Below are 24,577 nucleotides of genomic sequence, written 5' to 3' on the forward strand. Positions count from 1 at the left end.
TTTTATTGAGCTTTATGGCTTACGAAGTACTGTTTCATTCTCTACTTGATTTTAACTTTGAATTTGCATTCTCTACTTTTTTAAGTTGAATGAGTTGCAATAGAAAAAATAGCTCTATTTCTAAGCTCCAGTATGATCAGAAGATATCAGCTTGCCCAATGTCATATTATTAAGTGGTGGAGACAGGATTCAAGCAAGAATCTTATGATTTGTAACCTGGTGTTTACTTGAATATTTACAAGCACTATTATATTGGTAGGTTGGCAATGGAAATAGTCCCAGTGAGTAGAGATCTAGAAGAAAGTTTGCATAACATGAAGCAAAGAGCATACACTCTAGAACCGCTTTGGAATGGCAACTCTGCTGTGCTACTACTCATGTTCTGGCCTTTAGTGGCTTTGCATAACAATTCCAAGAATGAATGATGTTAATCAGAGACTGTTGTTAAGCAGAGATCATACCCACCCGAGACTGAAAAATATAAGATGTAACAAAGAAGTAGAGAATTGGAACTCTGGTTTTGAGGAGGCAATATCGATCAGTGGTTGAGATCCTGGGCTCTGTTGTATCCACAACCCAGCTTTGCCATTTAAGCCAAGATATACAACATCTGAGCTGAATTTTCTCCATCAGTAAAATCAAAGTAAATGAAAGAAGCCTTTTTTAAAAAGCTTCCTTAGATCTGTTCCTTCAGTAATGTCCCTGTTCTAGAACTACATGTCTCAGTGTGAAATAACTAAGCTGATATTTGGAAATGATTGTGTTCTTGGGCTTGTGAGCTTCAAGCAAGCTGAAATCTGGAGATGAACATAGGCTAAAAATTAGAGGTTAGTCTTCCCACATACTTGAAACCATGCACCGTGAGAGTCAAGCAGGGCAGGAGAATATGGCAATGTGTTATCAACCAACACAGGCCCACAAACATTAACTCTTAAGGTACCACTTAAATCTCATCTGGATGGGATGGTTGAGTGCTCCCAAGGTCTAGAGTTCATCCATACCTGAAGAACTTGAAAGTGAATAATAACTTCACTAAATGTGTCCATATTGGACATTTCTGCCCTGCTTGTCCGCAACATTTCACCCCAATAACCTCACTTATGGTTCATATTTTAAGTGTCCTATGAGGGGGCTAAATCCTGATCTAATCTTCTGTAATATGTAACACAGATGCTAAAGTGTTTTTTATTAGCATTTTTGTGCAGCAGAAATAAATCAAATGTGTTGGAATATTTGTCAGAAGGCTGGCATAGTCATATGAAGAATGTTGAACTAATTAGATTTTAGGGCACAGTATTAATCCAGCTGAAAAACCTGTAATTGACCTTAAATCAGAGGATCAGAAATTGAATGATTTTACATAGCAGATATTCAAATATTTGCCCTTTAAAGCAAAGCTTAAGGTGTTCTTTAATTATAGCACTATGTTTCAGGTTTTTTTTAGCATTTGACTTCAAAATTAAACATCCCATTTAGTACAGTAAATTCAATCTCATTTTTGAAGTGGAAGGCAAATGTGTAACTGATAGTACCAGCTCTTCATCTGGAATTAGCTCATAGTAAGGAGAATTAATATTGTTATCTGCCTGGACAAATGTTCAACCAGCTACAGCTGAGGCTTTCTAGAAATGTGCATCCTTGAATTTAAAGGATAGCTTTATTTAGTGTTCAAGCTGTCTTCTGAAGGTTATTTTGATGCTTATATGCTTGATTAGCTGCCTGTCAACTTATTCTTCAGAGTTTCTGACTTGACTGGCTGTCTAAAGTTTCCAATGACTAAAAGTTGAAAGGTAGATTAACTTATTTACCTAACACCTGCTAGGGGACATATATATGTCAGCACTCGATGCCTTTGAGAAATTTAGAGAAAAAGACAACTATTCAAATCACACAGAGTTTTATTATAATGAAATAGTGCAGAGTAGGGTCCAAAAAAAGAAAGGGACATGAGGGTGAAAATGGAGTAGACCTTTAAAAGGTTGTTGGAAGTCAAATCAGCACAGGTATAAGAAAAATGTGTCTAGACAGAACATGTAAGCAAATCATGCAGGTAGTCATATGTCCAGAAAACATTGACTGGTCAGTCTGACCAATAAAAATTACAGGTTGCAGAAAGTTAAGAGAGGGTATCGTTTGGAAAGGAGACATGTATGGCACTGAGCCTTGGCTGTCTGTCTGGGTGAGAATTTAGATCTTTATTTGCTAAATAGTAGCTTTTCTTACTACATTGGGAAAACAAAACTCTGACTCAAATAAATTAACCTGCATATATTGGTAGGATGAGTTGGGAGATTTCTCAGCAGTTGAAGAAAAAGCTGTATTCCATGAAAAATCAGCAAAGTAGAGAAAAGTTTTACCTAAACAGATATTAAGAAGCAAGTAGAAAATATGTATTACTACTAGTGTTTTAAGTGTACTGTTCTTTACCAGACAGTGTGGTGCCTGAAAAAGTAAGACCAGTGATTTCTTGAGCTAGAACTGTATTGAGTAAGAAGAATTCTACGTGAGAAGGCAACACAGATTATGGCAAGTGTAGAAAAAGGGGAGGGCCGGTGAGAGGTCAATGAAGACTTCCCTAAGACTGTATATCTTGAGTGGATGTGAATGATGGGTCAGAAATATTGTAAGTGGGGCCTCCCTGGTGGTACAGGTGGTTGAATGCAGTGCTGTGAAGCTATCTGCAGCCTCTGCAGTGATCCCAACAGGCCGGCAAAAATCCCACATGGCAAAGCAGACCTCTCCTGTCTTTCCCGCTGCTCCCCTCACAATGTATTTCGTCAGTCTGCCTGTTCTGTTCCCCTCTTTCTTTCTGGTGAATCCTCTCACCCTCCCGCGCATCTGGCCTGTACTCCAGTTCTTGTATAAAAATAAATAAATCTAAAAAAAAAAAGATCTTGTAAGTGATGGCAGGAAGTATTACAGACTAGGGAGGCAACAGGAGAAGGCATGGTGTGTGTGTGTGTGTAGTTATATGCACTTGTTTTCTAATTACAAAAGACTTTGAATCTCTGCGATGCTGTAACTATGAATAAAGGAACTGAACACTGATACCTGATTAGTACAAAGTCAGGAAAGCCATGAGGTGTGACAGGCTCTGCTACGACCATTCAGCCATAAAAGCTCAGTTACCACTAGTCTCTTACAAGATTCATATTGACTCTTTCAAGAAATTTGAAGAATCCATCCCACAAATTCTCTAGTTCAGTATTATTTTCAGTTCAATTATTCTAATTATATTAAGAAATACCTATGCTATCTGTATAGGAAATATCAAAATAACATTGGGATATTATTTGGCTGTAATATGAGCAGGGGACAAGGTGTGTGACTCAAGGTAGTATAGCTTCTTTGGACGCAGAAAGTTGGAGTGGTAGTGAGGTAGTGTTGGAGGAATGTTGGAACAAGTAAAATAAATTGGTAGGGGAGGGAGGAGAGATACAGAAATAAAGGATAATTACAGGAATAAGAGTCAAAGGTTTGCCAGATTCAGCAGATACATGAGCAGTCTAAGATAAACAGATAAACTCTTAGCTTTGTGCTAAGCTATGGACAATACTGCTCTGGGTCATTTAGGGGTGTCCATGTACAAAATCAGTTTTGTTGTTCTTGTTGCCAGAGGGTGAATAGTGATCCAAATGTTCAGCTTTTTATTCCAGAATTCTTCAGACAAAGCAATGTATGCAACCATGTTCTAGTTTAGGACCTACCCTCTCACACTCAGGCAGCCAATGCTTGTTGAGAGCTTACTCTTTGGGATGGGAGTAAAGTCTACTATCTAGAGGAAGGCTGACATTGACCAAGTGCCACCTGATATGCCCGTGCTCCTGCTCTGGTAACTGACTTGTGCTCCTCAAATAATGACAGGCATTTTTGGGTGGCCCTGGTTACATTTTCATAATTTTGCTTTATTTAATATGAATTCAGTAACTTGACCTGATCTGAAGGTGATACTGTTGTACTCTTTGAAATCTGGTCATTAAGAGGACTTCACAATGTTTGGTTCTAGAATGTAGAGGTTCATATCATCTCTGAATTGCTTACACTTCTATTGTGACAGGACTGAATGCTGAAGGAGTACAATGTTTCTGTCTGATGTTTATGAAAAACGTTGATTCAGAACTCTGGAATTTAAGATAACTTTAGGAAATAACTTTAGGTTATTCTTTAATAACCTAGTACATCTCGCGATTCTTTCCTCCCATTGGCTCTATCACACTAGCTCTCATCCAGATTGCAATATGGATCCAGGAAACTCCCAGACATTGAATGTAAATATCCCCCAACTAATAAATGTCTTAAGTCTATATCATAACTTTAAAACTGTCTGTTCCAAAGGGTAATCAAACTCTTAAAACAAAATTTGCATCTTCTCATAGTTGATATAAATAAGAAAGCAATTTACATAGAGTTCCTTGAAGTACTACTAATTTTGTTCTTATGAAACATTATTAATGGTAGTGGAACTTTCTACCCTTATCAGAAACCTTAGCTCTAGCTTTTAACTATTACTTGCTCATTCTCTCTCCCTTGCTTATACTGCAAATCCCCAAAGATCATATCTATTTTGTCACTTCCTCCATGTCACTGTACTGAAAGGATAGGAAAAACAGCACTTAGGAAATATGCTGGTTAAAAGGTAGGAGTAAGGTAGTTACACATTTATAATAACATCTATTTTGTCACTTGCTCCATGTTACTTTATTACAACCTAATAAAATGCTTGGTGCACATAGTAGGTGTTCAATTAACAGTAACCAGATGGCTAGGTAATTAAGTGACTCAAGTCACTCTCATTTGTCACATTAATTATAACCTGTTATAAATTGAGCAAGATGGGAAACCTCAGCTTGCCTTATCTGTTGGTATAAGCAAAACAGTTCTGAGTACCTATTTTCCTACTTTAAGGTTATTTATAATGAGCAATATCCATATGTTCCTCTAGTTTATATCTACTCACAGCCTGAGAAAGGCAGACAAGCTGTTACTGAAATTCTCCAGATGGTATGGTCTTTTCAAGTCCTTGGTTTCACTTCTACCAATGAGACATACAGCCTAGGGCTACAGCTACTGGGCTGATGCATGTAATCACCTGGCTAATAATATTCATAGTGGTTAATAGTTTTCTACATGATAATTCATCCAAGGACAACTTCCTATTCTCCTGTTGGAAGTATCTATGAAACTGTTTACTGAGGAACTAATAAAAGTTGAGGAAATAGTTGAAACCTTTGTCTCAGCCCATAAAATTGTTTACCCCTTAACACAAATTCTGCTCAAGTCAAAGAAGCCTGTTTTTCTTTTTAATTTGTGTGTGCAGCTGTATTGTGGGTAAAGATGTGATACCTATTGGGCTCTTTAAAAAGCTTAAATTAGGGCCTCCCCTGATGGCGCAGCGGTTGAGCACTGGGTTGCGAGGCTGCCCACAGCCTCTGTAGTGCCAGTTCGATCCCCGGCCACTGGCGAGGGTCCCACACAAAAAAAAATGCTTAAATTAGGTCGTGAATGCATTAGTGCCAACACAGACCCCTGTGGATCCAAGATCCCCAATCTGACCAACCATAGACCATACTCTCAGCAGCTTTCAAAATGCTAGCACAGAAGAGTTTTTTCTTTAACTCTAATTACCATCTGATTCAAAGCTTGCTCTTCATTTTATAACATATCAGGAGATTTTCACAACAAAGCTGTTGCATGTTTAATTAACGATGTCTAAGGCAATCATGTGGAAAGCTTATGGCAACCTACTGTACCTGCTTTCAAACATATTCATGTTTGCTTTGTAGTTCTCTTAACTTTTGAGTTTAATTCAGGTAACTGAATCCTAACATTGCTTCATCATTTTGTATTCAGACTATGCATTTACCTACCTGTCCAATATTGCTACCCTACAAACTACTATATCTCCGAGGAATTTAACTTAAAGACACAGCAAGGTATGTGTTACTCTTGTACCATGGAAATCTTTTCTTACTCTACTCCCACCTTTTAACCAGCATATCTCCTTGGTACTATTCTTCCTATCCTTTCATACAGTGACATGGAGAAACATGCAAAATGGGGACATGCTCTGTATTCTTCTTCAAATTAGGAACTATAATGGCATGACAACTTGAGCCAATAGATGTAATTTACAAAAGGGAGGTGTTCCTGTTGGTGTGCACATTTCAAAATATCGTTTCATTTATATATTTTTATAAAACTGACATTATGGGAATTTTTTGTTTGTTTGTTTAGGATGAAACAGATCTTAGAATGAAGGCTATAAGACATAATGGTCTTTGACTTTAAGTCAACTTTAGGAAACTTTATTTGAGGTTTGAGGTCACTGAGCATCATAGCTTGGCAAGATAAAATAACCTTGAATCTGATATTTGAGATTGTTAGAACTTAACCTTTCAATTAAAAGGCTTTGTTTCCAAAAGATTAGCCAAGTTTCTTTTAAATGAAAATAACCGGCAGTATTAAATCACTCAAAGTGGCAAGAATGGTCAACTATCATACTACAAAGCTATCTGACCCTTTGATGCCATGGTTCTGTAATCAAATTTGTCACCACCACAACCTCTACACTATTGCTCAAAACCTCAAAGCCCTCCCAGTGTCATCCAGATAAAACCCACCCTAATCCATTTTGACTTACCTTTCAACCTTTATCCCTGGTGTGACCCAGCATATGCCCTATGTTCTAGCCAAGCTAACATAAATATCCTTTATGCATTGCTATTAATAGCTCTTTCCCAAATATAAGTTGAAGGTGATTTTCTGGCTAATGCACATTCTACCTATCTAAAGAACTAGTTTATCTTTTTCCAGTATTTTTTCTAAAGCAGAGAAGTTAAGGGCACATATATTGGATCTTCGTGACTTTCAGTACATTGGTTAACTTCTATACTTGCTGTTTCTACTCCAATCAAAGAGAGATGGTGACACTTTCCCATAGGATTAAATGAGAGAGTCTTAGCTTCACACCTGGAATATAATAAACATTCAATAAATTTAACTTTAAAAAATATAGTATTCCTTCTGTGTTCTAAGGAAGCTATTCAAGCCACCCCGGTCTGCATTCTCAATCCACTTTCTTTTTTCTATGACATTATTACCTTCTGAAAGATTGTAATCCATGTGTGTTTCCTCTGCTCTAGTGTAAACTCTATAAAAGAATAGATCTTTGCTTTTCTCACTGATGTATCCAAAGCTCTGAAAGAGTACCTGACACATAGTAGGGACATAGATATGTTACATGAATTAACACGCTAGTGCTGATCACGAGCATTTTTTTGAGGGTAAACTGACTTTGAGGCATCAAACAATCATCAGTCTATGCTAAACATAAAATGGTTGTCAGTATTTGAAGGCCTTGTAATTGGCTTGGCTTCAGAAGAAAATCTAGAGTAACTAGTGATTCACCACATGCCTAGTCCCTGGCTCGGCACAGTGTGAGAGGGATGACATATTCTATATGGCATCTGTTTATTCATCTTAAAAGAATATTCTAGATGAGATGCAAATGTAAAATGGAATTTAGGGGAGATACCCTCAATACTGGACAGACTGTCTCTGAGAAAGAAATTTTATTCATATTCCACTTCTAATAATCAGCCCTAAAAGCAGAAGTTTGCTTATTTTAGAGGCACTAAGAAAACTTGTAAGTATTATTTCTTTGAACTAATTATTTAGATCCTTCTATAGTTTGTTAAGGAGTACCTTCTATTTAAAACAAACAAAAAAAATTGCAACAGTAAAAATATTCCTAAATTCAAAATCTGTACAATACAAGGCTTCTGTGGGTTGTAGTAGGGTTTGATTATGATTGGGAGTCTTTTTCTTTTTTTTTTTTTTTTTTTTTTTGAGGATTTGTCTTTACCTCCTTGTCTACAGCATTAATTCTTTTTAATAAATATTGGATTAAGAACTAAAGAGTGGCTTTCAAAGAAGACTTGTCTTCGCACAGGGCTATAGAGTTCAGTTAAGGAAACAAATGATCTAATTGCATTCTGTGTTGCTAAAAATGCCTATATAATAAGACCAGAAAACAGCAGATGCCATTGTGGAGTGAATCTGTCTAAAACTTCAAGGACTAACTCAAGCTACTTTTATTTAATGACTATAATAGGGATCATAAAGGGAACCTACAGATGGAATTCCTAGCTCATCACTTATATCCCTCCATGTTTTCCTTAAGTATTTCACTGTCATTTACTTAACAGGCACAGAATTTTGCAATAGGTCATTAATGGTTCAGAGAACAGACTAGATTGCTCTGAAAGCTAATGAAACATCTTGCTTAAATATTACATTTTTTATGAACCAGGGAAACTTCTTTTACAGTGACATTTCCTTGCAGTCTAACCAACAGGCTTTTTGTAGTTCAATATAGATGAGAATATCTCATAATGGACCAGGAGGTCTCAGTGGAAACCCAACAAAGCTGCATGTGATAAGGACCCATGTCTTGTCCATCTCACGCTAGAACTATAGACCTAAACCCTCCCACCTCAATCCCCTCTGTAATTTGTCCTCCTGAAAAGGTAATGAAACCACATAGGGGTATGTGTGTTCAACAGCCCTGGGAGAAGAAAAAGCCCTTATCCCTTTTGCTTACTATGGGAAAGTCTCTTTTATGATAAGTCAGATTTTTGAATACCCTCTTGTTCTAGTTAAGCCTTGATGACTGTGGTTCAAGTGACTCTGAGCAATAGGCAGGTTTATAAAATAACTTAATAAGAACAACTGGAACTCCCTGGTGGTGCAGGAGTTGGGACGCAACCTATGAAGAGATCCGCAGCCACTGCAGCACGAGTTCCATTCCGGCCAGCCAGGGAGAGGCCCACATGGCGGGACGGACCTCTCCTGTCTCGCCCGCTGCTCCCCTCAGCAGTTTTTCTTGATCCATCTGCCTGTTCTGTTTCCCGCTCTGGCTCTGGTGAATCCTCTCACCCTTGCATCTCTGGCCTGTACCGCAATTCTTTTTTAGAAATAGATAAATCTTTAAAAAAGAAAAATAAGAACAACTACTCAACACAGTTTGTAACCAAATCTCTGAGAAATAGAAAAGAGAATATAGTTCATTGTTTTTTAGCATCAATATTAAGGCCGTGGAGTAATCTCATTATTAACTTAAATCAAGTTCATTTAACATGTCCATCTCATGTTAACATTACAGACACTCTAAAATTATCTGCAGTTGAAGGTGATTTTGATAAAATGTTTTAAAAGACACAGACATATACCCAATAAATGAGTCTTTGTAGTCTAGAAAACCAGAAAAACTAGATGACCCTAGCGCATAAACTTACTATTTCATATAAATTAAGCCCTTTGGGAAAAAACAATTCATTTGGTACCATATGAGTTGATTATTTGTTTAGTTAATGCCTGTATTGTTTTTTTCAAATATCCAAACTGCACATTGTTGGGCTAGCAGTATAAGGTTGATAAGAAACACCAAAGTACAAGGAATGATACTTCACATTAATGTGAAGTAAATACACTAATTCTTCAATCTTGTAGAATAATATCTAGATCAAAAGTAAAAAAAAAAAATTACATTGGACTTGGAAGAAAAATATAGCATTTTTCTAGGCTCCTCAAGTCATTGATTAATGCCATCTCAGGTACTTATTTTAAAAATGAAAGAAAAAAGTAAATAAAATATTTAAGACTTGAGCCTTTGAAAATGTTGTCTAATGACATAACTGGAACAGTTTTCTTAAATATCTTGTTTTTTACATAGTTGGTACAAATTTGATTTTTGTCCTTTTCCTCCCAGCCCTGGCATGATTTTAGTGTTATGAGAGATGACTTAACAAACAATCCAGTAGCATGTATATGTTAGAAAATCTTCAGTCACTCTTTAAATCCTCGAATACTTTTTAAAAAAATCTCTACAGATTAAGTAGATGCTTGAGGTCTTCCTTTTGTTCTTTGATTATACCATCCCGGAAAGAAGACCAGTGAACTATCCCTTCATTCTGGAGAACTCTTTACTTAGTTCTCGGAAACACCACCATCCGCTTTGGACTTATTTGTAGAAATCACTCGAATGACTTGCCAAAGATGGCATGGAGAAATTGACTTCCTGAGAGCTTCCTTAGATTAGGAACAATGTTTAATGTTTGGAATAACATAGGGGATGACATTTTCCTGACGACTATTATATACAGTTTCCCTTGAATTACTCTTCCAAATGTGCTATGGGCTTCCTGATCCCCATGGTCAATGTCTAGACATGGTTCAAGAAGACAAATTCATGTTGATGACTTACATGATGTAATAGGTAGAATTTTGTTCATATTAACTTGAAATTGTATCTAGAATTCATGAAACGAAAACTCTCTTACCTACTTACACTTTATAAGCCAAGTCTGGTATTAAGTGGCAGTTTTTATTGTAATGAGAATTTTCCATGCTCATCTATCTCTGCAATTCAAGAACTATATACACCTGTTTCAATGCATTGGAATATTTGATTGATACAGTTGCTTCAATTGTACAGCAGTTAAAATTCTCAATCTGTTTCATTTAGTATGAGTTAATGTGCTGTCATTTAGAAATTGTCTATCCCTCAATTTAAAAATGCATTCATTTATCCCCATGCATTTCTTAGTCTAACATCATTTCCCCAAAAGAAGATGAGAGGATACTGATAGAATATGAATTTTAGGTGAAGGCTGTATATGCTCATCTGTTACTGTGCAGCTTTGTAGAGTCCTTGTGTGCAGTACATACAATTTCAAAGCAGGTGGGCTAGCTAGTTCGGGACCTTTTTTGAGACTGAATTTTTAAGACTCAAGTGGTATTAATATATTACCTTAAGAAGCTAGAATACAAGTTGGCAGTTTCATCTTTCTCTCTTGTATACCAGAATCTGATAGTGCCTAAGGGTTTCATATATGTTAACCTATCTAATTTGCCCAGAAACCAAGAAGTAAGCCACTAAACCTATATTCTTATTTTTTCTGAAAGAACTCCCCTGGCCTTTTAAATCACACCTGGGACTCTTCTTAACCTTCAGTGCACTAGACTCAAGGGCAAGAGTGCTGGCTAGCAGAGTGCAGGTTCTCTGTAAACTTAACATTGAACAAATCAGTAGGAAGTCCCTTTTTAATTTTAAGTGACCTCCTTTTCCTTCATCTTATTTGAATGGATCTATGCTTTTCTAAGGGAAATTAACTAACTCATTATTCAGAACCATCCTTAAAATGATTGTTGATATATCAAGCACCCAAGATAATAGTAAACAGCAAGTGATTTTTAACAAACCACTATTCTTAGCAGGAGGGTTAACAAGGCCATCATTATTCTAGGAAATGAAGTCCAGAATACCTCATTGGTTGTGGTTATCTTGCCCAAAGAGAATAGACCATATCAGACATGGACATATGAGCCAATGGCAAATTTCTCTTAAAAGGTTAATACCAATTTTAAGAATACATTGAACAAAAGGCATATTCTCCTGAAAAGTACACCTAGAACTCAGAGACAGCATATTAAGGATCAAATAACGAAAATTGATCTTGTGCTGAGTTTATGTAACTCCAGGAATTTTTTTCCCTCAGTTTTGGTGTATATATAGAAATGTAATAAAAAAGGAAGTTTCACCTGTCTGTGTACAATTATATACACACCTCAGTTTGACTACTCAGTGCTGATGTTACTAGGCAGCTGGGATCTTCTTGAAAGTCTTGGAACCATAACATGAGTTGCAGAAAGGTACAGAAACACTCAAGCAATGGCTTTGAGGGTTATATAAATGTGGAGCTCTGCCTGGAAAAGAAACCACATTGGGATTTAATATAATTCAGTCAGGCTATTAAAGAAGAAACCAAATATCAGGCAGTGTTTCTTGTAGGAGGAAAAGTTTAAGATTACCTACTTGCGTTCAAAGTGCCCTGATGTGGTATATCATAAAATAATTCTACTAGTGTATGTGGCTCTTCATTTAAAGCTTTATGTTAAAATGCTGATGTTTCTAAATAACATGCTTCCTTTCACTTGTCTAATATCCACATATTCTCTCAAGATGAACTTTGCAATGGCATTTGAGGAAAAAGTGGAATGTGTTTAAAACTTAAGTTGAGTGAAATCACAGAGCGACCAGGATGTGGCATGTACCCTGAGGTCTGCATCCTAGCTGTGCTACACACCACATTGACTCAATGGACAGTAATTTCCTAGGGAAAAAGAAATAACAACTTGATGCTGTGTGTTTTGGAAAACAAGCTGCAAAGGATTCCTTTATATGATGTTTTTAAAAAGTATCTTGGAACTAGGAAGAGGAGTTTGTTTGGTAGAAGTATCTGATCTAACTTGGGAAGGATAAACTTGAAACAATGAAATAGTTGCTGGTCAGTTTGAGGAAGTACATGAAGATAGGGAAATAGCGTGTTGAAAAGGGAATGACCAGTGTCAGTGTACTAGTCTAGGAATCAAAGGGTGCAGTTATGCCCCTTTTCCTTCACCCTGACTCATTTGCCTTTGATTGTCTTATCCAGTAAGAATCAAGCACAACACCCATTTGTATACGTAGGTGCCAAATTCAAAACAAAACCATGTGTTCACCTTGTTTTTGTACCAGTTCCACAATGCTTCTCCTCAAATCAACCTCCCAAAAGCCCTGCACTAATGCAGGGTAAGTATGGTATACTGTTTTACTAGCCGATACTATAGAATAGGAAGTCACACCTCAGGACTGGGGAGAATGGTAGGCTGGGACGCCATCACTGAGATGGCTATGCTTTCTCATGTCAGGTAATCCCACCCAAGCCTCATCTGTCCCTCTTCACAAAAACTCCCCTTCATCAAAAGACCACAGGGATATGCCAACACTGCTTTCTTGCTAAGAGTCTGAATCAATTAAGGAGGGTTTCTAGACTCGATCCTCTATTAGAGTGTGTTTTTGTTCATATGAGCATATACTAACGTGTGCCAAGAAGCTAGATCATATTCTGACTGTGAACACTGTCTACTTTTCCAGCCCTAGCAGAGTTATGTTTGAACTAAATATCATTACACCAAACCAGCTGAGTATTATGATTATAAAATTGATCATAAACACAATCATATTTCAGCTCAACTTGTGAACAATTTTTAAACGTTTCTAACAAATTTGTTGCATTGCCCAGTCTCATTAGATTCTCATTTGAATTGCCTAAAGCTCCCTTTAAAGCTTGCTCTGAATTATGATGATATTCTTCAAGCTCTAGAAGGAGTTATTAATAATATAAACTGATTTTAAAAGCAAAACAGGTGGATGTGGGTAAAAATTTAGGAGAGGTCATAGTAAATCAGGAATATTAAAAGTTACCAACCCAAGAACTCAAATATCTTCTCATGCATAAAAAAGAAACATCTGAAAGATCAAGTATTTAATAGTAGAGAATGTACTGAAATAAATTTGAATTCTTTGATCTGTGAGTTGTGTCAAAAACCTAGCCAAGTACTTTTCTTCCAAGCAGCCAAACCAATATTAATGATCAGTGTGACAGAGTAGGACTCCTATTGCCTAGGAAAAAAACATCCAGCCACAATGTACAATTGGGCCACACAATTTCTTTTGATTTTCATTCAGAAAACATCTATGAAATTCCATGTTCAGGGGCCTCCCCGGTGGCACAGCGGTTGAGCACTGGGTTGTGAAGCTGCCTGCAGCCTCTGCAGCACCAGTTCGATCCCCGGGCACTGGGTGAGGGTCCCACATGGTGCACAGACCTCTCCTGCTGCCCGCTGCTCCCCTCAGCAGTGTACTTCATCAGTCTGCCTGTTCTGTTCTCCACTCTGGCTCTGGTGAATTCTCTCACCCTCCTGCACTTCTGACAGTACCCAGTGCTTGCATAAATAAATAAATAAATCTTAAAAAAAAAAAAAAAAAAAAAGAAAGAAATTCCATGTTCAAACTACTACGAAGATATAGTCTTGGTCTGTCTACTAAATGGAAGGTATTTTTGATTCAGTCTCTAGGTAATGGGTTTTGTTTATCCTTCTTAAAAAATAATTTTTAAATAATTTTTAAATAACTGGCATGTACAATCTGCTCAAAAGGTCTAGACTTCTTGATATTTCTTCAAGGGGATTAAAGATTAAAGATTGCAAACTTTTCAGTACATTAGAATTATCTGGGAGTCTGTAAAATCTCTTGATGCCTGCATTCCTTTTCCAAGTGATTTTGCTTTAATAGATCTGGCTGTGACCTGGTATTGATGTATTAAGAGCTCCATAGTAAGAGGTGACCTCAACCTTCAAAACGGCCTTGGAAAATTATGTTGGTCTGGATTTGACACAGGATCACCAAGAAAGGTCTTTATAGGTTAAGTTAGAGTAGATTTGTTCTTAGAGTCCTGTTCTCATGAGCACCCACCTTCTACTGACTCAGCAGCCAGAGTTGGCCGGTGTGTTTTATTACACTGGCAACCGACCGCTCCCCCCACTTTTACCTGCACCTTTCTAACTCAAGTACTACATCCCTCTGTTTCCATCTACTAGCTGCTTACTTAGTAGCCTCAATTGTTCTAAAAATGTTTAAACTTTTACATTGGAAAAGTAGTGTTGCTGCAACTCAAGACTCACAACATATAGTGTCCCTCAAACCCAGCTTTGATGTAATCATAGCAAACATTTGTTGAGTGCTTCTATATGCTGGACACTGAGGTGTCTATATAAGTCTGTTGATTTCTCATATCAACTCTGCAACCTATATTCCTATTTTACAGGTGAAACTAATATTAGCTAAGGTAGAAGTGACAGAGCTAGAAAATGATGAAAATGTGTAAGGCTCCCAAGACGGAACTCTTAGCTGCTTTGTTATCTCACCTTTGCTCAAAATTTAGTATGTGGGGAACTTGTAACTCTGGTCTGAAATTGTTCTAAAGGTAGAGAAAATTGTTTGTTTTTTTCTGGATGTTTTATGTCCTCTAAGACCTACAACATCCTTTCCAAGGGTTAAAAGCGATGTTCCATACTTTCTGTAAATGCCTAACTTGTGTATACCTCTGTGACTCAGGCCTGTCTTGTTGCTGAGGCCCCTACAGCAGTGTCAGCATTTACAAGAAAATCTCTTAAGGAGTCCTTAGTGTGCATTAACATCGTCTCATTTCCCTAATTAAACAGGCTGCAAAAATCTTACTATTCAACTTGGCCTTTGCAAACTAGAACAAGCATCCCTGTGAGCGTAGGGATCTAAGGGATCAAGGGAGAAACATTTTACAATAAGTATCAGAAGCAATCTCACTTCACTGGCACCGTCCTTTATTTTCCAAAGGCTACTTTGAAGATAGTGGCAAAGGCTGTTTGCTGCCCTCTTGGACCCCAAAGTCTGCCTTAAAGGTTAATATTTCACAAATCCTAATTCTGCACCTCAGCTGAGACACTCATCAAGTTCCAAAGGACACAGAAGCACATTTTCTGATGGTTCAAAGTTCTAGGCACTCTAGCCAAGACATTTATATTGCTTTGTTCTTGACTCTCCTTGATTACCTTCCCGATGACCATTTTATGCAACTCTTTCTGAAAAGTTAACTGGTACATTAAAGTCAATAGGATTATGATTTTGAAAATAAGCTTATTAAGTATAGGTTAAAAATCAGTGGGATTTTAAAAATAAGAGCAGCAGCATGTATAGTAAAAAAGAGGGAACATTAACTGTTCAGTTTTGAGCTCAGCAACTTATGAGTGATTGGCCTTATGTTACTGAGTCTAGTAATATCCCTGGATTGTCAGTGTAAATATTTTGAATGTTTAGGAAGTATTGGTCCCCTTACTGTTAAAAACAGATTCTTTAACATTTGTGGAATGGAGCTACCATTAAATAAATCCTTTAATCAAGTTATTTCTTTTACCAGCATTTTGTGACTCACCAAGCACATTCATCCCTGTTCTATATAATTAGGGTAAAAAGGTAGGCTGGGAGGGAGGTGGCAAACTTGTGTCATGGTATTACTTTAGAACCTTGGCATCAGTAAGTAGTATCATTGCTGATACCAACACATTCTTTTTTTAAGAAAAAAATTATTTACTTATACATACAGGAATTGGGGTACAGGCCAGAGGTGGGGGGGTGAGAGGATTCACCAGAGACAGAGTGGAGAACAGACCAGGCAGATTGACTGAAATACACTGCTGAGGGGAGCAGTGGGTGAGTCAGGAGAGGTCTGCTGTGCCATGTGGGTACTCCCTGGCAGGTGATAGTTTCATAGGTTGTGTCTTCACTCCTTGAGCCACCAGGGAGGCCCTGGAAAGAGTAATCAAGAATAAGAAGGCACTAACCAAATCCGCCCCTACACAATTTGTCCTTATGCTGGATGTTCCAGGGTTCTAAACACTAGAGATCTTGATTGAATCACTTCAAGGGTTAAACAAATTATAGCAGAGTTTTGCAAAGAACATAGTCGTCCTAAGATGACTCATACATTTTCTGATATGTACTTCTTAGAGCCTTCTCAGAAACCAAAACAGATGTTGCAAGCTTCTAAATCCCTCCTAGTCATCTGACTCTTGTGCCTTGGAAAGGGGAAGTCCCCACATTCTTTCTAGGAGGTTTGTAAAATCCATGTTAGAGATCATCACTCAAATGGAAGCCAGTTTTATTGACTTAGCATAGTTTTCATCAGAACTTTCTGTCTTATATTATGTCTTAAGAAGAAATATATGATAACTTTAGAGCCTCATCTGCATCCAAATATGTCTTCTTATATTTCATCTTGAACTCCAAGCCTCTAATGAAGGAAGCAGCTCATCTTATGAACTAGAATAGTCAGCTAAGCATAGCTGGGAAACTGTTCATGTGACTCTTTGTATATGTTTTTCACTTTTACTTTATAATCCCTGCTTATGATAACAACCCTGTTTGTGTTTCCTATTAATTTTGTGCTCCTTGGTGAAAAGTGTCCCTGGATTGAATCCAATGAATGAGAAGACTATGTAACCTAGTTGTTTTAATGTACTCATTCCCATTTATAAAACAAAAAACAAAATTCTGTTATTTTAGTGGAGCTTGAAAACAGACCCCATAACTTAATGTAATCTGGACACTTATTCAACAGTTCCCTACAGGAGAAAGCAATCAAAGGAAATAAAAGGGTCTTTTTTTGACCCTCAGATTCCTTTTCCATGCCCAATTCTTTTTAAAATATCAATTCTTTATAAAATCTACTGAAGGTTTTATGAGAACAGTTGACATTTCTATAACATTGTTAGAAGGATTAAGCATTTGAATTTCAAATGTTGGATTTAAATGAATTACTCTCTGTAGAGGGTTCTGTATCTGGAAGCAAGACTACTGTGTTCCACATGTCAAATGGTAATTTGGGCTTTTAGAAAGTCTGTGATGAGAGATTTGCTCTTCCAACCTTGGAAGAAAGGTGCATGTACATACATTAAAAAGTTTATGTATACTTTTGTTAAAAATCTCTCAGCAGTCTTTAACATTTCTCATATACAGGAGTCTGATTTAAGTCCAGGATGGTCCCAAATCAAGATGCTTAACAAAAATTGCAAATACCCTTTTCCCAAGTAAATTCACTTTCAAATGTTCAGGACTTAGGACTTAGCTGTATCATTTTTCTGGGGGTAGGAGTGGAGGTAGTAAAAGTATATGACAGAGCATCTTCTGTTGCTAGAGTGAGGCTTCTCAGTATGATGGCTCAGGGTGATGCTGGGGGAAATCTGGCTGGGCAGACAGCCTGGGGGTAGAATCAGCTTCTGCTTCCCAGCTGTGTAATTTAATACTTTTCTGCCTTGACTTTCTCTTTGGAAAACTGAAATCATAATACTTACAAAGTTCCTGCAAATTTATTGGAGTTCAGACAGTAAAATAACATCAGTGCGCTGTCCCCAGCTAAGTCTGGAATAAATAGGGCTTTGAGTCCTCTATATCAGGTGTCATTGAGCAAAACCGAGCACTAAATCTCCAAATGAATTAGTTCAGATGGCACTGGGCATATGTAGATTTACATATTTATGGATGCATGTGTTTTTTAAAGTCTAGTAACACTGTAAATATATCTAAAGATTCTTGGGGAAGACGAGGGTCTACTGACTTCCAGGAAAACACTGATATTCATGAAGCAAACTAAGTGCCATGTAAACAGATGGAGTGAAAACTTGAAACTTAATTTTTATCTTTTAAATATGTAACAGAGTAATAGAAGCCCATGCAATGGACTTGGTCCTTGAGTTAAAAAGCTCAGATAAAAGGGTATTTTCAACATAGAATTAGGAGAGCTTTTTTCTCGGTGGGAGGAGAATTCTCCATGTAAACTAAGATACCCATGGGCAGTCTTTTTTTTTTTTTTTAAAGATTTATTTATGCAAACAAGAGCTGGGGTACAGGCCAGAGATGCAGGGGGTGAGAGAATTCACCAGAGACAGAGTGGGGAGCAGAACAGAAGATCGACCAAAGTACACTGCTGAGGGGAGCAGGGGGCAAGTCAGGAGAGGTCTGCTACACCATGTGGGTAGCTGCGAATTGTTTCATAATGCGGTGCTTAACCCCTTGCGCCACTAGGGAGGCCCCTCCATGGGCAGTCTTAACAGGATTCCGAAATGGCAAATGATTTTTCTTTGCTTTTGGTCCTCAGTCCATGTAGAAATTGAACCTTTCTCTAGGTCTCCCTAAAATTGTGTAGAAACTTCAATTCCTGGGAGGTGAAAGAATCTTTTGAATGCTACTTCACTTCTGTGTGCTTACAATGACTCTGCATTTTTTTCTGTTTTTACCCACCCTGATTCATAGGGGTGGAAGCTTAAGGAACAGACATATCACAACAGACTTGGGGCTAGTCACACTAAAAAGGAGCAGAAAAGTATTTGCATTCAATGAGTTGTATCATAGATATCTCACATATTCATTCATTCTCTCCCTGTTTTATGTAAGTATTCATATCAAAAAAGGGTTCCTTTTCAATTCTAGTGCTTGGATAGAGCATGTACAAAAACCCATATGCAAAGTCCTAACATTTTAAAAAGTGTTTCCCAGTATCAATGACAAAATTCATAACTCTACTCTTGCCTTTATAGTTAAATGATTGTTTGAAGAACTGAACTTTCTAATGCTCATTATCAGATGCCAGCTGCAATCTTACCAGACTCAGCATTCACTTTATTTCTGCTTTGCTGTTAAACCTTATTTTCTATGTGTGATCCATTTTTTTTAAAGATTTATTTATTTATTTATGCATACAAGAGCTGGAGTACAGGCCAGAGGTGGGGTGGTAAGAGGAACCACCAGAGACAGAACAGGGAGCAGAACAGGCAAACTGAGTGAAATACACTGCTGAGGGGAACAGCTTGGGTGAGACAGGGGTGAGACAGGAGACATCTGCAGCACCATGTGGGTAACTCCCTGGCCGGGTATGAACTCATGCTGCAGAGGCTGCTGACAGCTTCATAGGTTGCATCTTTACCCCTTGCGCCACCAGGGAGGCCCCTCTGTGACCGATTTTTATCCCTATCTTTAATACTAGATTTATTTGCCAACACTCCAATACAAACTGCTCAGCTAGGTACTCATTAAATGGTACCAGATATTAATTGCTAAAAGAAAATCTGTTACATACCCTCTTTCCATTTTAGAAATTACAAAGGAAACAGTTCTACCAACTCCCCTGTTTTCAGATTCAGTCTAATAGAGGACAAAGAACAAAATGAATCTGAAAAACTATAGTCAAGAATCACCAGTCAGAGGACTTTCATGACATAAAGTCTGGATTTGCTGTGTTATGATCTCATTATACCTCTGAACTCTGCCTACAGGTATCTGTGGTAGGTTATGTTCATTTGAGACGTCTCTACTGGGGACCTCCTGGTGTCACTGAGTGTCAGCTGGTGCCGGAGTTTGCTGCCTGCCTCCTTACCATGTCTAACGAAGTAGAAGCCAGCACAACGAATGGTCAGCCTGAGCAGCAGGCTGCCACAAAAGCACCGTCCAAGAAGGAAAAGAAGAAAGGTAGGGAGGAACACCCTGAAAGCTAATGAGGGGAGCTGATACAGTTTCTGCTGAAGAAGTGTGAAGTTTAGGATCAAGAAAGAATTGGCCCTGCCTTGCTTCAACCTTGGCTTAGTCTCAGACTCTCCTATGTAGGAAGGCTGGATTGGCAGAGGAAATTGGTCCCTTCCATATATAACAAGACCTAACTCTGAATCCTGTGCTTGCACCAACATGGGCACTGCCAAGAAGCTTTCATAACATCTTGTTCAGTAGATAAATGCAGCGATTGATTATTAGTTATTATATGATTATCCTTCCATAGACTGTTTACCACTTTGCTTTACTGAAATTGCCATTTTGTAAATATCAAAATCTTCACTGTATAGGAAACTCTTCTTTGGACCTGAATTCCCACTAGAAATTGCCAGACTCCTCATTGCATACCTTGAAAATATGTGTAGACTGGCTTGCCTTTTACTTCTAAGGTTTATCTCTGTTCCAGAGAAGCAATAGAAGTTATAAAGATGGGATAATTAACTTAAGGATTTTTGAAGTATTTAATCATAATTTCCTCTGCCTTATTGAGAGGGAAAAATGTTAAGCAAATTATGTTGTGACTTATTTTTCTGTTTAAATATAGTATTATCATCCTTATATTCTTAAATAAAAGTCTTTTAAAAAATAGTGATAAATATCCCCAAATATTCCACCACACCTATTCCTATAAGTTTCCTATGATTCAATCCATGTTGCATCTTCGAGAGTTTGTTTTTTCCCCATGTCCACTCCACACACAGAACATTATGGAACATGATGTTACTCAGAGGATCTAAGAATAAGGCAGGGTAGAATATAGAATATTTGCTCAATTGTAGTATATGTATACTACTTAGATTTGGAGATTCTGAACCTAATTTGGTCATACCAGCTGATATTTAAATGCAATTATAAATTTTCTTTCTTTTCTCAGGCTCTGAAAAGACAGATGAGTATCTCTTGGCCAGATTCAAAGGTGATGGTGTAAAATACAAGGCCAAGCTAATTGGTATTGATGATGTGCCAGATGCAAGAGGTGATAAAATGAGCCAAGATTCTATGATGAAACTAAAGGTAAAGGGGGAAGGAATGCTTTTCACCTTAAGCAAATGTTTAACAGGAAAAATTCCCACTTAACTATATCTCAATTATTTGAAAGAAAAACTTTTCCAATCACATAATTAGCCTGGGGTGCTGGATAGCTTTTTTCTCATTTTATAAGAAGCCATGTTTCTGCATATTTTGAGTGCTGTTCTAGAAACCTGATCGAACCAAGCATATATCAGGGCTCTAGATGACTTTCACCTTGGACACACTCACATTTTAGACCCTGGAACTATTCTGGCAAAATTCAGGACTTGGCGTGGAAACTCGTGTTCTCCATCAGTCCTTCAGTTTTTTTTTAATTTTTAAATTCTAGTACTCTCACTATGTGACACTAATAAATCAAATACATAATACTTGTTAAATAAAATAAGGTCTAGGAGGACCATCTCTGAAGATCTAAGCCATTCCTCTTGCCTGTATGAATGACTATTCTGCGGCCAAGAGAACTAACATAGTATGTCTGGGCTCACATCGCTGTCCGCTGATGTCCTGGCTCTGTGCATCCTGTTGTCTCTCATGAAGGGTGCCTAACCCTTTCACAGGTGGAAACCAAGCTGAAAACAATGCTCGCTGTCTTTAAAATGTTAGCTTTAAGTGCATTATAGTGTACTTTTAACTAGATTTTTCTTGTTTTCCCAATCTTATCAGGGGATGGCGGCAGCCGGTCGGTCTCAGGGACAACACAAACAAAGGATCTGGGTCAACATTTCTCTTTCTGGGATAAAAATAATTGATGAGAAAACTGGGGTAAGAATTTACTTTCATAGAAGATTTTTTAAGAAAACGATGGATGTGTTCATTAGCACATGGTGTGGTCCCCTCATTTCAGGCATTTTGAGATTATTGAAACATTTGATAACTCAGCTTGCAAACATATCTTTACTGGAATCTTTAGTCATTTCTGTGTTTAAAGTACTTTGCAATGATAATCAATTGTTGATAAAAATTTCTCCTAAAAGTATTCTTTTTTTTTTAACGATTTTATGTATGTATGTATGTATGCATGTATTTATTTATTTGTTTTGTTTATTTATACAAGCACTGGGTACAGTCAGAAGCGCGGGAGGGTGAGAGAATTCACCAGAGCCAGAGCAGGGAGCAGAGCAGGCGGAAGGCCCCAAGTACACTGCTGAGGGGAGCAGCGGGCGGCAGGAGAGGTCTGCGCGCCATGTGGGACCCTTGCCCAGTGGCCGGGGATCGAACCAGGGCTGCAGAGGCTGCGGGCAGCTTCACAACCCAGCGCTCAACCGCTGCACCTCCGGGGAGGCCCTAAAAATATTCTTTCTATAGATATTAAAAGCCCTAGTATTGCTTAGATTTGTGAAAAAAATAGAGTTCCCTTTCTCTGACACCTTTCTGACCACCTGAATCTGACAATTTGCTACTTAAATTCCAGCTCCCCTTCTTCCTTTTCAAAATTCTGTAGAGAAAAAAGCTAGTTTATATTACTTTTCCAGCAGTAACAGGCAAAAAACAGAGTAGAAGGTAAGGAATCAAAATATATTCCGATTCCTACCATTTTTTTTATAATAGACATGAGTCTCAGATAATAGATGTGAAGCTCCAGTCTGTGAGGACAGGTATGCTGTAAATATCACTTGGGTGTTTTATTTTGACCACAAGGCACACAGAACTAGATTAATCCTAACAGCCAGTGTGTCATGCTCTGCATGGGTTTCAATCCTTAATTAATATTTTGATTAACATTTTGATCACAGGCAAATTTATTGGCTATCTAAAGCTAGAATATTACCTGTAAGACATCTACCTTTTTTTATTCTTCTTTCTTTTACTTGCTTCCTCAGGGTACATAATGTTACTCTATAAATGTAACCTTGCTCGTTTTTTGTGCTTGCTGTTTCTATCATAGATGAACATTCTTGCTTGCTTGTTTTGAGTCTTATCAAAAGCTATCATACTTCATGTCTTCTTGATATTTTTCCTCTCAATTTCACAAAACATCTTGATATTCATCCACTTATACTGTCATCTGTAGTTCCTTTTCATGACTATAAAAATACTCTATTTCATCAAGGGATGGAAGACCTCCAATTACTACTTCAAGGCTGGGAAGACCTCCATTTACTACTTTACCCCTTCCTAGAAACATTCATTATCTAAAGTTCATAATGCGTCATCCAACATAGAGCCCTGGTCTCTTGCTCACCCATCCTACTGGTCCACATGCACCATGGACCCCATTCTCCCTCATCTCTCAACTTTCCCAAGCCCACCAGATAATGGTGGCAGGTTTCCCTCAAACTTTCCAAGATACCCAATGCAAACTTTTTAATGGCCTTAGGTTTTTAGAAACAAAAGTCAAGACACATTCTGCCCATCTACAAATACCTTTGAAGAGTTGAGCCCTGCTGTCTGTTTCAAAAGATTGAGATAAAAAGAGATGAAGGAATAAAGAAAAAGGTGCTACTAAGCCAGTGTAACTCCTGCCACATGTAGCTCCTAGATAATGATGTTGATCATCTGTATGAGGTTGAGAAATACTTGATGGCAGCACTTGGTCACTTCCAGAATGTGCTGAAATTTCCCTGATCATGAGTTTTCGTTCTGTACCCCCATGGTGACTCCTCTTGCTAAGTTATGCTGTTCACTTGAGTTTGTCTTTGAGTTTGGAAAGTAGACCTATTAGAGATTCTTTTGGGATGTGTCCCCAATTTGACCTCCCAATCCTCAGTGTGTTCTTGCTATGTGGCATCATATCTTTGGTATAGAGAGAATCAAGTATCAATATTTGAAGAAGAAACATTCTTCCCACCTTTGATTTCTACCCTTCCCTCCTTTTGGAGTCCTTCCCATCAAGGATCATTGTATATCTAGCCTAAGACCAAAAGCAAAAAAATCTTTTCTCTAAATGTTTTCTAATTTTTCCTATATTCCTAGGAATCTGATGCCTATTGTGCTAGCTGAAAATGGATTCTAGTTTTCTCAATAAATAAATTTATGTTCTTTTTCAGGTAATAGAACATGAACATCCAGTAAATAAGATTTCTTTTATTGCCCGCGATGTGACAGACAACCGGGCATTTGGTTATGTGTGTGGAGGAGAAGGCCAGCATCAGTTTTTTGCCATAAAAACTGGGCAACAGGTAAGGTCTAAGCCTTTAGGTAATCCTGAAAGTAGCCTTGTCCTCATGTAAGCATAGATGTGTATAACACTCAACTAGAGTCCTTGCTGGAATTGATCAGAGGTGCGAAATAAACAATGATTCAGATGATGACTGTTTTTATTGGCCAAAGGCTATATTAAATGTCATTAATACCCGCGTAGTGTGTGACTCAAGGATTATTAAAATGGACTTTCTCATAAGGTCAAATGTTGATGTTATAACAACAGTGAATTATTCCCAGAAACTAAGGAACTTGGCAAATGATTGTGGTACTTTTTATTTTGTCTATATACTCATTAACCCTGCTGTCCTCCATGTATCTGGGGCTGGGGTGGTGGTGATACTCCCATAAATCAAGGGAGCTTTAACAGCAAGGAGGAAATTGGCA

At 37.7% G+C, this 24,577-nt stretch overlaps 1 protein-coding gene across 6 annotated transcripts in view; it reads left to right on the forward strand.

Moving 5' to 3' along the window:
* The window catches only part of DAB2 (DAB adaptor protein 2), a 149,321-nt gene that overhangs the window by 108,778 nt on the left and 15,966 nt on the right, over window positions 1–24,577 (forward strand). For 5 of the 6 annotated variants that reach the window (XM_054688479.1, XM_054688481.1, XM_054688482.1 and 2 more), the window contains exons 2-5: window positions 19,747–19,939; window positions 20,892–21,031; window positions 21,713–21,811; window positions 24,037–24,168. In XM_054688479.1, coding sequence (XP_054544454.1) covers window positions 19,849–19,939; window positions 20,892–21,031; window positions 21,713–21,811; window positions 24,037–24,168 — 462 coding nt within the window. In that variant the 5' untranslated portion in view covers window positions 19,747–19,848. Of the gene's footprint in view, window positions 1–5,850; window positions 5,934–19,746; window positions 19,940–20,891; window positions 21,032–21,712; window positions 21,812–24,036; window positions 24,169–24,577 lie in introns of all 6 variants that reach the window. The other variant, XM_054688478.1, reaches the window with a different exon arrangement.

This window comes from Talpa occidentalis, unplaced genomic scaffold (genome assembly GCF_014898055.3).
Source record: "Talpa occidentalis isolate TD23 unplaced genomic scaffold, MPIMG_talOcc4v2.1 talOcc4.6, whole genome shotgun sequence".
Lineage (NCBI taxonomy): Eukaryota > Metazoa > Chordata > Mammalia > Eulipotyphla > Talpidae > Talpa > Talpa occidentalis.